Source organism: Struthio camelus, chromosome 2 (assembly GCF_040807025.1).
Source record: "Struthio camelus isolate bStrCam1 chromosome 2, bStrCam1.hap1, whole genome shotgun sequence".
NCBI classification, from domain to species: Eukaryota; Metazoa; Chordata; class Aves; order Struthioniformes; family Struthionidae; genus Struthio; species Struthio camelus.
Window position 1 is genome coordinate 69,669,661 of NC_090943.1, and position 17,228 is coordinate 69,686,888.

General features: G+C 40.0%; 1 protein-coding gene across 5 annotated transcripts in view; it reads right to left on the reverse strand.

The window, feature by feature from the left end:
* EPB41L4B (erythrocyte membrane protein band 4.1 like 4B) overlaps positions 1-17,228 on the reverse strand; it is a 183,031-nt gene that overhangs the window by 75,189 nt on the left and 90,614 nt on the right. For all 5 annotated transcript variants that reach the window (XM_068936194.1, XM_068936193.1, XM_068936198.1 and 2 more), the window contains one exon: positions 410-591. In XM_068936194.1, the coding sequence (XP_068792295.1) occupies positions 410-591 (182 nt within the window). The remainder of the gene's footprint in view (positions 1-409; positions 592-17,228) is intronic.

Genomic DNA, 17,228 nt, shown 5'->3' on the forward strand with positions numbered 1-17,228 from the left:
CGAAGAAAGCAACAGTCAGATCCAAACAACGAGGGCTGAAGGCCAGCTGGGCAGATCAGCAGACGATAATAGCAGACGATTGTGATATTACCCAAATAAATAGTAACAATGAAAAACAGCCTGTGCCAAGTAGCTAGATACTCAGTATCTGTGCCTAATTGGGTATTTGCTCAATTACAGAACACAAACCCAATGCCAAACCCCACAACTCCACAGCAAAGCCAGGAAATTGTAAATCTTGACTCATTTGCACATTCTACAGAACTAGAAAGAAATAATAGGAAACACGCTCCTCACTGAGAAAAACTGAAATTCCTGATGTTTTCCTTTCCTTTCCTTTGTCTCCGTGCCTAAGACAAACCTGAAAGCAGCACCATTACTGAAATGACATTCATTGCTCTAGACTTACTGTTTGGATTTGGAATTCCAGAAACAAGGTCTTTGCTGTCAGGAGCAAGGGCACCATAGTTAGGGTGGTGGTGGTGGTGACGGTGGTGGTGATGGTGCCTTGCAGGCATTTTCGTGGCATAAGGTGCTCCACCGTTCTCCTCAATGTTGAACGGATGCAGATCACTGTTGTTCAAGGGATAGCTACAAAATAAATTCAGCTCAGATTAGAGCGGTAAACAATAGGGTAAATTGTATTTTTGGAGAGTCAAGAGTGTAAGCTTTTTTTTTTTTTTTTTTTGAAAAAAGTGCATTTTTTGTAAATAAAAAATTTTTAATGAGATATATCCCAAATCTTCACATTTTTTCATCAACAGGAGATGCCTAGTGCGAGGAAGAATGATGCTTCCTTCTTGTTTGGCATGACCTTAACATCTGAATTCATTTTTATTTCACGCACTACACACTCTCTGCTAGACTCTTACACTGAGCCAAATTCTAAAGGAATTACGGAATATGATTCTCAACAGCAAAATTTGTTCTGCAGGATTTTGCTGCTTCACCTAAAACAGGAAAGTGGCAAAGCAGCGAACAATAATTCTTTTAATGTGAAATCATCAAAAGAACAGACCAAGGAACAGTCCCAGAATAACTTCACATTTCTGAGAAAGTCTGAGCCTCTAATGTAGAGAGTGGTGCAAAAGCTCTATGAAAAATTTGTGACTTGGCAAAAATGGAGAAAGAATCCTTTGGAAAGAAGCGCTTTTACAGATGACAACACACAAAATAACACTCGGTCAAAAAGAAATCATACTTGTGCTGGTAATTTTTTTTTTTTTTTGCATATGTTTAGTTATGAGATTAACTATTGTCAGTCTACAATGCATGGAGAAATGGAGATAGGTTAAAATTTTAATTCATCATCTGTAATTTAGAGGTGTCAAATGATGTCAACTTTCTTCATTAATTTTAACTGATGCCGTTTCAATTTACTATTTGAAATAATGGTGAATATCTAAAAAAGTTATTTTCTTTTCAAGCTAGCCAACCAAAAAGGATTGTGAAAACTTTATATCGATATTGCAAATAACAAATGTGCTTTTTCTCAATGGAGTGTTTACAATTTCTATAGTGTTCTAAGTTATTCTATAGCATTCGCATTGGACAGCCGTTGCAGCAAATCAATTCATTCCAAAAAAAAGAAAAATTCCCCACCCATTTTGAAAACACTGAAGAACTATCTTCACCTGCATGTGTTTTCAGGGTTTTTGTTTGTTTTTTACTAACAATAGCTGAAAACCTGACAACACAGATTAAAAACAAATGGAATAATTAAAGGAAAAATGAATAAATTTTACCTAGCAACTTGCTACATACGTTCTCTGCAGATTATTTACTGACCCAAAGCAAAGTTAACCAGTCATTTTTCAAACAAACACATCTGTATCATTTCCAAAAAAAAGGCTGAAGCAAACATCTCAGTACATCACTAATAACCACGGCCTCCTTAGTACTTTCTTCTGATAACACAAGGTTTCTGACTGGTAGCAACTGAGTAGCACTTTGATGTCGGTTACTTTTTCGAAGGCAGGAGACAGAGAGGGGAATGTTTTGTATATTAATCTTGGCAGGCTCCCAGCACGTAGCTACGATTGCCAATAAAGGCACTACTCATGCCATATTCTCCTCAAGGAAGCAACACAAATTTGGGTCAGATCCATGGGTGATGGCCATGGTGAGCTCAGATAATCCAGCACTGGTCTGTTTTTTGAAACTGCACTACATCTTCACTGTTATAATCAAATCAAGCGAGTGCCTCTGGGGCAAAGTGGCACAGGCTAATTAGATTGCACACTAATTGTAAGAGCTCTCCTGCACACTCCCTTTGAGCTGTTTGGGTTGAGCAGACATTATTTGACTGAGAGAATAGCTAGTTTTGTTCATATGATTAAAATCCTTACCGGAAATAAAAGTAGTTTTGGTCTGGAGCTTCAGTGCATCCTTTTTTTTCAGTCTATGATTCAACATTTTTCAAGATACAAAACTCAACCATCTTATGGTAAGGGACCACGTGCTTGGGAGCTGCCTTAATTTCACCTGCTGGCAAGCTGCTAAGTGTTTTGGTTAGCAGATTTTTGACCAGTCTAACACTGAGATTCCTCAGATTGCTCTGGACATGAGGTAGCTTCCGCACTAAAACAGGATAAATAAATAACCTGAGCAACTGAATGAGCCAGCTCAGCTCTGGCATGAGGGAGAACACCAAATACACCAAATTCTCTAGATGTATTTCTCGACTGTCCTGACAAGAGTGCTCATGCCATGCAAAAGGCAGGAAGATCATTACTGCAAAGACTTAAACAGCCAGGCCAACAAAGCTCATGTTTGGATGTGCACTGAAATCCTTGAGGACAGGAAGCCACAAAGCTCCAGCCAGGATGTCGGTGCACTCTGATGTGAAACCTTACCTGGAAACTACTGGCCTATTTAAAAGGATGCAGTCACCTGCCCTCTTTCAGGGTTGACAGTAACTGACAGATACTGAGGCAAACTCACCTCAGTGCTCAGCTATCTTTTGCACTTCTGAGGGATAGGGGGTCAGGGTGAGGAAGACTTTTGCACTCCTATCCTCCCTCCTTCCTGGGAGCTCTACAGAAATTCAGTATCAGACTGACAAGTCCCTGCACAATTATAAGCAACGGGGCTGGCAGTAGCTTCGGACCCAGTCTACTAGAAAAGCTGACATTACCCAAATAAAAATTTCACATGAGTAATCCAAATGCCCCTTTGATGCACCCTGTACTATTTAATTTAGGGGCACGGGGGATCCTGACATCTCAGTGCAGTTTCTATAAGGTGACATCGCTGTTTAGCAGTGACGTCGCACCTTTTTTCCACTGCATTTTTCTGTTCTTCACCATCTTAAATCTAGATGCTTCAGAACTTCTTCTCCCAGTGCATTTTTCTACCATTAACTTGTTTTTCTATTGCTTGTCTCTAGATGGCTTACCTGAATGGATGTTGTGCGCGTGCATTCTCCTCAACCCATCAACAGAAATAAATCATTCATGTCAATAAGCAACATTCAGACCATATCCTAAGCCCTCCAGGTTTTCCTGTTTGCTCCTCAGACATCAAGTAATGCTCTCAAACTATGTGCATAGATGGGTGGGTACCAGTTTTGAGCTTTCCTCTTCTATTTTTCTTTTGGCCCTCCTAGTATGCCAATGTTTCACCTTTATTTTACCTTTTAATAATCAGGTGAATACCCTGCAGATTTCCTCTTTTATTTACCTGGCTTTCTCAACAAGCTCCAACTGCTTCCTGTGTAACCTACTCTCGTCCTTCAAGGGAAAAGACACAGGCCCCTACAGCCTGTTCTCTAAAGGAAGAGACCCTTTCTTCCTTCTCTGTCCCTCCTTCAGCCAAAGTACCCCTGAGGATTCAGCTACCCCAGGCTCTACTTTTACAAAGCCAGTCAACATCTAGAGGACACCTGGTATTGCCTTTAGCCTCAAACTCTCATAATCATTTTCTTCTGACCAAAAAAGCAGCATACTGAGGAACAGGGCAAATATTATACATCATCTGATTACTTTTTCAATTTTTTGAATTTTATTTCCATTATTAGCCCTCTATCCCAGTATTATTCTCCTCATGCCTTGTTTTAAAAGCTATTTACAGTTAACATTTCTACATTTCACATGCTCCAGACATGTGCTGCCTTACCAAACCATGCCTTTAGTGTACAACTCCCACACACAACACTGCTAGGGAACCATATAAAACAGGGGGAAAAAAAGAATTCGGAAGACTTAAATAGTCTGCCTCCCCCCCTCAAAACTGGACTAAGCAGGCCTATGTTACCCCAGCTGGTTGGTTGAACTTAATTTTGAAAATCACCACCAGCAGATACTCTGTGACATCCCTGGGCAATCTATTCCAGCGTCTCATCATCCCTACAATTACTAAGTTTTTTCTGTTTTACCCCCAAGCCAACCTTCACTGCAATTTAAACCTATGACTTCCTGTCCTATCCATCACAGGGAACAGGGTATTTCTTGTTACAGAGATCTATTTTTTAAAAACTCTTTTCACATCTTTTTACAACCTTTTCTCCAGACTCAAAAAGCTCTAAGTTATTCATGCGTTTCTCATAGGTCACATGTTCTAGAGCGCTGATCGTCCTCGCTCTTTCTTTCTGCACACTGACAGTCTGCCTCTGAAACGCGGTGCACAGAACAAGGCACACCATTCCCGCTGAGGAAACGCATGGCAAAGAGGAAGGGTCCCTTCCCAGGTCCTGTGGGATCTACTCCTGATTATATATTGAAACATGCCATTTGCTTTTTCCTAAATAGCATGAGGTTGTTGACTTGTTCAGCTTAGGATCCCCAAGAACAACAAGATCCTTTCCTAAACTGGTTACGTTTCTCCCCCTCCACAACCTGAACTGTGAAGCAGATTACTCCTACCTAAGATTACAAACACACTATCGTTCTTCCTGGTATGTGTCCTAAACCTTTTCATGCCCTAAAATTATAATCTGTTTGAAACGTACTCTCTCATCCATGACAAGCTTGGTGTGAGAGGACCTCCCATTTTGGTGTAATCTGTGAGTGACACAGATCTTTAATAAAAATAATTGTCTTTTTATGCCATCCTCCCAGCTATGATCCTCCTTGTCCTGCAGAATGTAACCGTGTAGACCTGCATAAAAGTCATCTCACCTGTGTCTCAGAACAGGCCTACTCCTGCACCCTATCCAGGTCCCTTTCTTCCATACTCTTCCTGTAGGCACCCTTGGGGGGCTGGTGGGGTAACAGTGGAAAGCAGGCTCAAACTACTGAGCCCCTTGGATGCCTCTGCATCAAGCTTAGACCCTCCCTAACACAGCTGAATAACAGTTTTAAAAAAACAACAGCAGGCCTCTAGATCTGCATATAATTAGTTTTTAAATGGCCTTCAACAAGTACCACACCCACCTCTGTCTCTTGCTTTTAACACTGCTTCTGCCCAGAGCCACTGCAATACTCCAGTGTTTAAAAATGTTGGAACTTTAAAAAAAAAAAAAAAAAAGTAAAAAGTCGCTAAGCCCCCTTTCAATCCTCCCCCCAGCTGCAGATCACAGCAAGCCTGACTTGGTGACTTTTGTAGCTTTCAGCAGCTCACATCCACACTGCACGTGTATAGGAAAGTTCCCCCACCCACTTCACTCTCTAATAGGAGACATTTCACCCACTGCCACACCCTAACAATACCTTCTCCCGCATCAAAATGGGTTGTAGACATGCTTCCTAATGGCAGTCAGTGGGATTATTAATATGCATGTTTCACCCCACGAAGGAGAAGCCTTACGAAAGCAGCCACTGCACGTCAAGCTTCAGCATGGCAGTTGGGGTGGGATGACTTAACAGCCATATTATGCCAAACACTCAGCTTTTGCTTTTAGCCTCTCCCTTTGGGAGGGAAAAAAACAACCCACAATGAGATTTTGGACTTATTCCCTGTCCGTGTTTCATAAGAAGTTTAAAAAAAAAAAAATTGAATGTTAGCCAAACTTGTTTTAATCTCGTTAAGAATCCCTCACATCCAGTGGGCTGCTAGAGCATGCAAAGTGGTAGAGTGCACCGATTTTGCAACGCTCCGGAGAATTCCTTGTGGATAGGAAGGAAAAGGAAATGAGGGGAATGGGAAGAACGTGGTGTTCTGCGTAAGCATCAACTAATGGCCAAAACCAGTGGGCAGAAGCAAAAGACTTTGAAAGGACTCAATGGCACACACGAAGGGAACACAAACCATGGAAGAAGTACTGCTTATAAAGAGAGAGGATAAAGTTTCAGTTTTGCAGCCAAACATTGAGACGTGCAAAAGCAATTCATGTTGTTAAGTAAAGGTACATGAAGAAAAAACCTCTTTGATGGTGATAAAAGCTAGTTTTTTTGCAGGCTTCTTAAACTGTGAGTAGTAAAACCAGACCAGATGGTGCCGTTACACTCCCATGCTCTGCCTTGACACTAACAGATGACAGAAGAGCTGGCCCAGTTGCATCCTTTTGGGAAGGAGAAGGAAGCTCCCTCGTGCTAGTGAAGATCAGGGGACCCCACCAATCCCTAGGGATGCCTCAGAAAGCCCTTTCTTCCTTGCGCTCTGGAAGCAGAGCAGGCAGCCAGCAGCCTTCTCACAGCCAAACAAACCTTGGAAGGAAAGAGAAATCGCCAAGGGAGGAGATGAGGGCTGTCTGTAGTGGTCATGAGAGTGAAGAAACTCTCTTCTGCGGGAGATATTTAAGTATATGCAGCAGTCTCCTGCGTGACAAGATGCTGAACTAAGTTTTGAAGCAGGAGAGGATCCAGCAGTTAACTTGGAATCCTCTGCAAGAACAGCACCTGCGGCAAACTATGTTCTAATAAAATACCAAGAAACAAATCCAAGCTCAACAAAGCCATTGTCCTCACAGATTTCACCTTATCTACATAACGATCATCATTAAAAAAAAAAATACTGCCTTGCAAAACTGTCATGTAAAATATGCTAACTAAACTTGCTTTTCTTCATTTACAAATGGTTTTAATTAATGATAACAACAGCTAATGATATTTAATCACCTGTCAAAAATATTCATTGTACCAGATGCCCTTGCAGATGAGAAAAACTCTGACAGGCAGAGGAAGAATTTTCTAAGACAGATAACTCCCCCTGCCCCCCAAGTCAGTGCTAACTTTTCCATTTGATCGCATGCAGGCAATGCATGACTGTGCTTGGGAAATAAAACAACATGGGAAGGCTAATGCAAGGAAGCTAACTCAGGTTAAAATAGGAGCAAAAACAAACTAAGGAACTTAGGCCTCCAAGACAGCCTGCAGCTGATCAGAGGTTGCTAACCTAAGCTACAGCCTTTATCACCATTTAACTCATTCAGTAACTCAGGTCCCCTGAGTTCAGCACTCCCCACCTTCTCTTTCTCCCCTCCTCAGTAGCACATATTTAGCAGGACGTGCATGCAGAGAAGTAGGCCAAATCCTGAGGTGTGGCTACCAGAACAGGAGGACATAAGAAATTCCTGGATATAATAGATTAAAGCGTGAACAGCTAACAAATGTTACAGAGACTGCCCTGAAGGATGGCTGGATTTCCCAGGTGGTTAAGAGGGAGTGACACAAGAAACGGCCAAGTTTCACAGAGCAGCAACAGAGTATTGGGGACCTTTTGCATCTTGCAAGGCCAGCAGTGCTGAGGAAACGTATCAATACCATGTAAGATCCAAACTACCGAGGCAGCCTTGGGAAATTTGGGTACGGACTCAGCAAAAATTGGGACAGCTTTTTTATTTGGAAGGAGACAAGGGAAGAGAAAGGGAGAATTAGTGTGGATCAGAGAAGAATGAGCACGGGAAAGTGAAGAGGAAGGGGAATGAAAGGGACTAATAACACGCAAGCAAACTGCTGGCCAGTACACTTGGTTGGTCTGCCCCATCTTCTCACCTAACTGCAGTCCTAACTATTCTCTCTAGACATGTATGCATACAGGATCAGGCTGCGCTGTCCATGTTTATGGAAACCAGGAACAGCAGCAGCCTTGCATCTAGTGGATGGCAAAGGATAAATCATCTTAAAGTCCACTGGATTTGGCTTCTCTTAACAACATGCTCACATTTTATAAGATCTCCATTTTGTCTTTGACCTTACAAAGCTGAAATTCCCTGGAAAAATATTTTTTTTCAATAAAGCAAATTGTAGAAATTTCATGCTTCCTTATTATTCAGATTCAGAACATGTCTAGTGCCCTACAAAGAAACACAGGGTTTTCTGAATTTTCAGTAACTTGCCAGTACTTTTCAGTCCAGTAAGACCGTACCTAGCACTACCACCACATGAAAAACTTCACTTTAGGTTACAGATTTTTGCCCTTTTAACGCATTACCAGCAAAGTCACTAAACAGGTACGGTACACAGCAAGTAAAAACTCCTTTCAAGGCAGGACAGAACTTTTCACTTGTTTGCTCAGAGGAAAGTATCAACAGGCAAAAAAAATACAAAATCAGTTACTCAGCACAGCAAAGGGAGTTCTCATTTCCAAACCTGCAATCACTCCTGCCCTCCTTTTCATGCAACACTTGGGCAACCGATCTGAATCAGAGCAAGAAACTTTTTATTTTATCTTAAAATCAATTTTCAGACTTTTCTTATGCTGGAAATTCTGAACAAGAGAGAGACCCATTAAATACAACAAAAGAATTTTAAAATGAATGTCTGATAACAAAAGGGGCCCTTCTATGCTCAAAATTTTCCACAGAAGAAGTGATCAGTTTTTTTTTTCAAGTTCTTTGAAACCTTGCTTCAAATTAGCTTTAGTTATCGACCATGGTGAGCTCCAGGTGCTGAAGACAGACATTGAAGTATGAAAGCTCCCTTGCCTCCTTCATTCCTCTCTTCATTCGCACAGTTTCTAACAGCCTTCATAGCTTTTCCTTTCCGCTTCCTCCCACTGCATGTTCTACTATAAAGCGTTTCTTCTCCTATCCCTTCTACTCAAGCTTGTTCCTTCCCTGGCCTGTTTTTTCTGAGATCTTTCTTCCTTTCTGTCTGATTCCTGCTCTTGTACTGATGGGAAACACTCCACGCTGGAACCTGCTGCCCACCAACACAGCCTCAAAATTCAAAGGATTGGCCCCTGGAGATGAAAAGGAACACAGTTACTTTGCTATCTGTCTAGGTATTGAGTTCATTGCTATCCTATTACACAATTTAGAGAGCACTGGAGAAGCAGTAGTGTTTCACACGCCTACTTCCCTAAGGTTCTCACAACAGCAGAAATTGATCATGGCAGACAAGCCACTGGGACTACTACACTACCATGGATTGCTATGGGTTTAGTAGGGAAAATAGAATATGGCTAAATAAATAGGTTATTATCTGGGGTTTAAATTGTATTCGATCAGTACATCCTACAACTAATTAGGTGTGTCTCCTTTCATTTTCTTCAGGAGGCAGGAATGAAAAGGTATTTTTCATTGCCTCATTAAAAAAAATACATATCCTTCAACATATGACATTGTTAATCTAGGAACTATAGGCTTTCTAAACTGTTCTTAGCTGAAACATCTGTTCTTCCTGTAATTCAACACATCATCATCTTTGATATGACAAACTGCAAGTTTTGATGTCCAATAGTTTAAAGCTGTAGGCCATGCTATTATTAAAAAGAAAAAAGGGGGGAAAAAAGAAAAATAGAAAAAAAGGAGACATTACGAACTTGGAAGGCAGTAAGTATGAAAAACGTAAGACTTAAATGCGTAAGTGGATTTGCGGTGGCAAATCAGGAACAGAATTCTAGGGGATTTTCCTCTGGTTCTTTGGTAGCCTTAGCTCAACATTCATATTATTTTTAAATCAGAAGATTCATTCCTCAGTTCTCAGAAGGTATGATGACCAAGGCAGGCATTATGAATGTTTCTTCTGCTAGACAGAAAATAAACCGGATTTCTTCAGAAAATATCTATGCAGCAAATCATGGCAGATGAGCTGCCACCGCACTGAACACAATAGTCTTCCAGAGTCAAAAGAAAAGCATTACCCCAGAAACACAAAGCAAAGCACCACCATTGGGTCTAAGATACCAGGCAGATGGAACAACCTGTCTCCACCCATCTTCCCTCTATGCCAAGTCCTCCAACATACTGCCTGAAAAAAAATTCTCTCTTTAGGAAAGTTGGATAGCAGATACTGTGATATTTAACAAAAAAAAAAAAAAATCTTTTTCTCCAGTTCAAAACTGAAGATTACTACATGCTGAAATTAAAAGCAACAGGAAAGTTATTATGGAATATATTCACACATTTTCTATAGTAACTTATTAGTACATGCAGTGGAGAGTGCATGGAAAGGCTTGACTTGGGAACTTAACTAAATTCAGATTAATTTTCCTGAAACCAACTATTTGAAAAGAATTTGTTTTGTTTTAAAGGACAGACATGAAACAGCCATTAGTAAGTAGCTGAGAGCTGAATTTAGCCTGCAGAAGCTCTGTTACTGGGAATGACTCATATCAAGGGAGGAGCTCCAGCTGAACTGCATTTTTACCTGTTTTTGTAAGTGCAGTGGCAACAAGAGAAGCAGAGCACATACACTCAGGACAGAGGCACATGTGGCCAATCACTTTAGAGTACAACAGTGCACGGAAAACAACTGAAGCTGAACGTCAAGGTCTTCTGCGTTATCACAGACATCTCTGCACGGTATTGCAAGAGAGGCCAGGCAGAAAGGTGTGGTTTGCCCCATCCCTTCACGGTGATGTTTCTTTCTGCCTACTTTAGACTAGGATCGGTTTGGTACAAAAGCTGAATCTTTCTATATATGTTTGTCTGGTACCTGTTGAAGAAGGACTGTTTTCCCTGTGGGCCCTTCGACACTAAAACCTAGGAGTATACATAATAGCACTTCCTTTTTCCAAGCACTTGCAATTTGACTGTAAAGTACAAAAAAAATTCTTTCTGAAACGATTAAAAATCCTGATCCTCCTAGCATAGCACAAATGTGGTTAAGATGCAGAGGCTTAACCAGCAAAATGCTAGTTCAAGATGGTTCTCTGAGAAGATTCTTAGCTAGAAGTCTTAAAGAAGCTAGGATCCTGTGAGATCAGTTCTTTTTCAAAGCATAACACATACAGTTTGAGATTTAAAAAAACGTAGTTCCTATTTCCATTCATTAATGCTAGTCGGTCTGTAGCAACTCCAGCCGAAACAGTCTCACTGGCAACTATTAACGATGTTTGCTTAGGCCTGCAATGACAGTACTCCCTGTAATACTCTTCTCAGCTCTCCTTTGACACAGAATAAGGGGGGAAAAAAAACCCAACACTTATTGCTTTGAAGATCACCAGCAATCTTTCCAGAGATCTGCTATGTCATGTTGGATGGATGTGTGTTGAAACTTCTCTCCTTCAAGCTAGGTAGTAGTAGCCTCCCTGCTTGATTCACAGGCTGGAACGATTGCTGGACAATTTCCAGCATGAAATAGATGCAAATAGACGATCCTGGCACTGAACTGTCTTGTTCTTTCCCCTCTGAAGGCCTCGTCTAGCCAGCTTTGACAACTGAGAAGCGAGCAACATACTTATCTTCATTTTTTCCCATTTTAGAAAGTGCCCCAGCTCACTCCTTGGCAGCAGTGGAAGGTTCATCTTCAAAATTTCTTGCAAACCTCTCTTTCTCTTGCAGGTTGAAGAAAGACCTTCTGCAGCACTCATTCAGAATGAGAGAAAAAATTGGGACATTTTACTTCACCAGGTCATAATATATGCTTTTTTTGTGTCCATAATGAGAGAAAGCAATCCCAGTTTTGGTCAAATTGCACATCAGTTCACTGCTAAATGTTCTGGAAAGAGCTGATTCTTTTCCTTAAGTGTGCAAACCCAGATAGCCAGCTTTGGAAATACATTACATAAAAATGCTCCCTCTGTTCACTTTGCCCACGACTGGCATCAGCTAGGGTACAAGCAGCTGAAATTAAAAATTTAAAGAAAAAGCCCATGCTAAAATAATTTACTGAAAGTGACAATATTATCTGTAGTATTAGTCGTTAGTCTGCATGCCGTGGCCTGGCTGGGGCTCAAGAGTGATGCACTTCATTCCAGGTTACGGATGTGGTATTGCCAGCTTTGCAATTCCCCAACGAGTTCCTTGGGAGGGGGTGCTGGATCAGAGTTACTACTGTCCAGAAATGATCCCGTTGTAAAACAGAGTACACAGAGCAGAGTGCTGACTCTGAGCTATGCCAGGGAAGAACTGGTTTCCAGCTTTTCAAAAGGTTGGAAGAAGGCATGCAGAGAGAGAATGAGAAGATACCCTCAGTCAAAATCTCCAGTGCATGGAAGAATGCAGTCTATTACACTGGACTTCAGATCGATGTATTTCTCAGATGCACAGTACTCATACTAAATAAAAACTCAAAAAATAAAAAAAATTACATGCTCTTAGTAGAAGCAATAATAGTGTTTATCATCTGTAATCAGACTACAAAAGCGTTTCTAAGTGTATGCTGGACTTGTAAAAAGAAGATTTTAGACTTACACAATGAACAGACCTCAGAACTGGGTGGGGAAGTCTGCACAAACAGTTCATTGGGCACTCCTAAGAACATACTCCATTTGATTGAGAAAGTAATACCTCCTTCAGGCAGCGTGCAAGGCTTTTTTCTAAAGTAACTACCGTGTATACGTAGAATACATACAGGATGTGTTGATTTCTATGACTATACAGCAGTTGTGTAACATGCGCTTTTATAGAAAGTAAAAATAACGTGGCATTTCCTCATGGGAAATTGCTAGTTAAAATAATTCAATACAATGTAAAAATGCTTACATGGCAGGGCTAGTAAGGCTCTGTACCGAGCTTGTGCATCTATAAACTATTAGTGGCTTTCTGCAATGGCATGAATCTAGAGATGTAGTATTGATTTATATCAGGCAGAACTTTCCCAGTATTTTATATTTAAACAAAAGGCACTACATTTAACACCTGAATTAACCAAATGTTTGCCATCTTTCTCCTCTTCCCTTTCTCCCTATGTAATCTGGTTTTCAGCTGTGAAGTGCTCTGCCTTGCTTCAAAAACCAAACCGCATTTCTAACATCACAAGGCCCACACTAGTCTTCTTTAAAAACAATGCTTCGTAAGTAACAAGTGTGTTAATTTTGGGAAAAAACAAAGCAAACTTTTAAATTTAAAGACAGTTATTTGTACTACTGAGTTCACTGCAGGGGTATCCATACCCATCATCGTTCAGATAACGTAAGCTGCACAAGTCAGAGTAACACGGGATCAGAGCGCAAACAGGTTTTTTTTTTTTTTAAAAAAAAAAAAAAAAGCTCCCTTTTCCCAACTGCATCCCAACCTAATTTGCTATTAAAAGCCAACTACGACCAGAGCAAGGAAAGATGGAGAAATTGATCTGCTCTTACCTAGCTGATCGCTTCGTGACATTGCTGGTACAGATATCTGCAGACAACAAGGAGGATGCAGAATGAAAAAGTAAGAGGGGAGTGGAAAGTGCATGTGCTTCTTCTCCAGAGAAGCAGTAAGACATGTGTTTCTCTCGAGGTGACACCACAAACTGCAGAACACAGAAGTCCCACAGGATGTTCTTCACCTGTGTGCAGATCTCCTGTACGAGGCATTTTAATATTTAAAGACTGTTAGGCCTTGTGCTGGTTTTTCTTGAAATCTGTCAGAGAGATCACTCATTCAGTGCATCTTCAGCAATAAACCAAGCCACAGATAAAACACACGAGGAAGATGAACACTGAGAACAAACCACACAGAAGCAAACGAAGTTATATGACAAGGACAACACTATACTAGGAGCACAGGTGTGTGAATTAAGAAGCAATAATGCTCCATCTAAACTAACAGGAATATTCAAAAAAAAAAACCCAGACCTCCGGACAGCATTCAAAGCTGCTAAATTAGGCTCTTGTTCCAATGGCTCCAGCAAAGTTTCTCTTTCTCTCTTCCCCTAAACACAGCATTAAAGAGGAAGACTAGCCTCAATTAAACTGAAGTCAGCCTCTGTGACTGCTCACCTTAGGGTTACTCTGGCATTTTCACACCTCAGTGCACAAGTACTGTATTAAACCTCCCCCGCCCCGACTGCATTGAAAATGCTGATCCAACATAGCATTACTGATCCCAGGGAAAACAGAAACAAATGCAGCAGCGTATCATATCTGCCAACCCTCCCCTAAAATCTTTCAAAAATAAATAATGCATCATAACCACAACAGGAAGATTGAGAATTTTTATTTGTACTTAGCACATACAGGAAAGATTAAAACAAATATTAAAGATAGCATTTGTAAACAAATATATTTTACAAAAAGTTATATACTATCAAATCTGCTCTGAAAAAATTCAGGGTTATACCCATTCATAAATGTACATTTATCAAAATCAAGTTAAAAAACTACTTCATTCTGAAATATCCCAAATAAAGATTTATTGATTCCAACAAGTTCAGAGAGACCACAGATGTTAAGGCCAAATTAAAACAAAAAGCACAAATGAAAATGGCACTATGATTCCCAGATTCAAAAAGACAGGCAAGTGATCAAAATACCAGGCAAGCCTATTAAAAGGCCTATGTCTGTAAAATATACATTCAACTTGGAAAAAGGCTAACTTAAAAAAATAGAGCTATTTCATTGGATCATACTCCTCTTGTAGCGTCCTGATTGTGAACTCTTTTTTGAAGCCTCTCAGAGAAAAGTTTTCAGAAGGTAGTTTTATGAACTTGTGTAGTTCACATCCATAATCACATTAAAAATAACAAGAAGATAGCAGCACTCTTTTAGCAAGGATTCATTTTCAACATTCTTGCGTTTGTAGCAGCAGGTATGGTTTTGGGGGATGCTATTAATATAATTAGTAAGTCCAAAATGCAATAGACATACTCTATACACTTTATTACAGTGTTCTTTCCCTACACTTGTTTTTGAAGTTCGGTAAGCACCTCTAATTTTGCTGCAGAAAACAAAAATTGAAGATAAAAGAAACCCAAACCTATGACAATCTCAGCATGTGCCCTTTGTCAATGGTCCATGAACCATTCTGACTGCCAATTTGAATTATGATTTTCCCTCCCCCCAATCTCCTGTTTACACGTCAACTAAAAATGAAGTTTCTCAAACTTCATCTATTAATTTGACTCAAAAGAAACAGGAAGATAAAAACAATTAAGACATGCATGGCTGATGCCCAACAGCAAGCAGACTGTCACATCAGATTGAAAAAGTACGTTAGAATATAAATCCCCCAAAACATCCGATCTTGAGGCACTGAGAATTCTGATCAGTTTTCACAGGTTTTCCAAGACTTCTTATAAAAATATGGAAAATACTTTTCCCAAGAATGTCCATGAACACTAAATAAGGATGGATGTACACATAAAGACACACACGTTATGCACAATACACTTTGAACATACTGCAGACAGACAGTGACCATGGAATGCAATGATCATCTAAGGTGGCAGGAGAAATGGAGATGACTGTTTTTCAGAGTGTCGTCATGAGTTTATCTTGGTACACCATACTTTGGACTCCTCCTAAATTCTTCTGGTTCTGCTCTTGAATATAGCGTAAATTGTTGTCCTCTCCACTTGTGGGGGGTTTCCAATATGGCCTGTCATCATGATAGGGTGGCCTGTACCATTTGCACAGTTAGGGTTAGTGAGAGATGGAAGTAAACTTATGAGTGATACATTAACATGAGTTCATCCAGCAACTGCTAAGCATGTGTACAGAGTGACAGACAGCTACCAGTAAGGGAAGGAAATGGTGATGGACCTGTAGGACTGATGCAGAATCCCCCGAAGCAACTGGGAATATATTTTTTTTCCATTTCCAAAGGCTCTGAATCAGAGCTCAGCCATTTAAAATCTCTCTTTTTGCTCCTAAATCCCAAAGGGATGATGAGAAGGAGCAGGAGGCTATAGAAAAAACTGAGTACAATAAACAAGTAAAATAAAGCATAACATGCAAAAAAGTTGAGCTTGTGAAAGTAGACCCCAAGGTCTAAAAAAATTAAGACAGACAACTATAAGAATGAAAATTGCTCTTCTGTAAATACTACCATTCACTCAACACTGGTGCAGCTAATTACACTGAAGCAGCCTTTAAATTATATTGTCACAGGTTGTTAGGCTGAATTTCTAGAGCCTACAGTTAGTACAGGTATTTCGCTATGACTTTGCGCTGAAACCTACAAAAGTACTAAGAGGAAAAATATTTTTTCCTCATTTGTTCATTACTGACTGGTACTTAGAGACATTAATTTAATTCACTCCTACAGCATATCCTGAAGTCATTTTGCAGGGGTGGAAAAAAAAAAATGTTGACTAGTATCTAGAAAATCACACCACTTAAGATTCTCCTTTTAGCAAACTGGAGGTGCACTTTCTTTTAGCAATATTTTTATATGCTGGAGGAAATAAAGCCAGCTATTTTACTTTTTTTGGAGGGAAATATAAAGTGAGGAATTCTGAAGTTATATAATGACAATTGTTAATTGGAATGAATTTTCTCACAAGATTATACTTCTGTGTTAACTGCAAGCAAATAATTTCACTGAAAAGATTTTGCTGTTAAGACTGAGACACAATTCCACATCTTATTTCACAAATTATTTAACCAAAAAATAGACATAACATGGTATTGTACATTTAATACTTTTTATTTCAATCCTTGGCCCTTTCTAGATTTGCAAGCCCAGCAGAAAGATTTATATGCATTTGTGGTTTGATCTCAAGTTCATAGCTGCATTAAACATTCTCCAATGAAACCACCTAAGACGTTAGCCATGTGCAACTCTTCTACTTTGACTCCCATTATAATAACTTGATGCTTTAACTTTAACTACATGTTTAAATACCTCTACCCAACTGCGATAAAAATTCTGAGCACCTCTTCCACCGAGCTTGCAGGACTGAGTTTTTAAGTAAGTTTTTAGACTTAATGGTCTAGCTATGAAAAAGCCATTGTTTCATATTCCACTGACCTTAATATCCTTAGGATATGGGGATGGAGGCGGGGGGGAAGGCAAGTGGCAGAGGGCAGGCTTAGGAGGGAGAGGTATTCTGCACACGTTACAATACACGACTGTGCTTATTTCAACATCGCTCTGCTCCAAAGCAAGTTTATTAACTTTAAAATGTTAGACTAGTGCCATAAGCATAAAAAGCTTTAGAAAAATTTCAACAAAACCTCCAATAGTTTGTAAAATCATTAACTTTTATAGGCAGTCACTCTTTAGCTATGTGCAATTCTACACATGAAATCACATACAC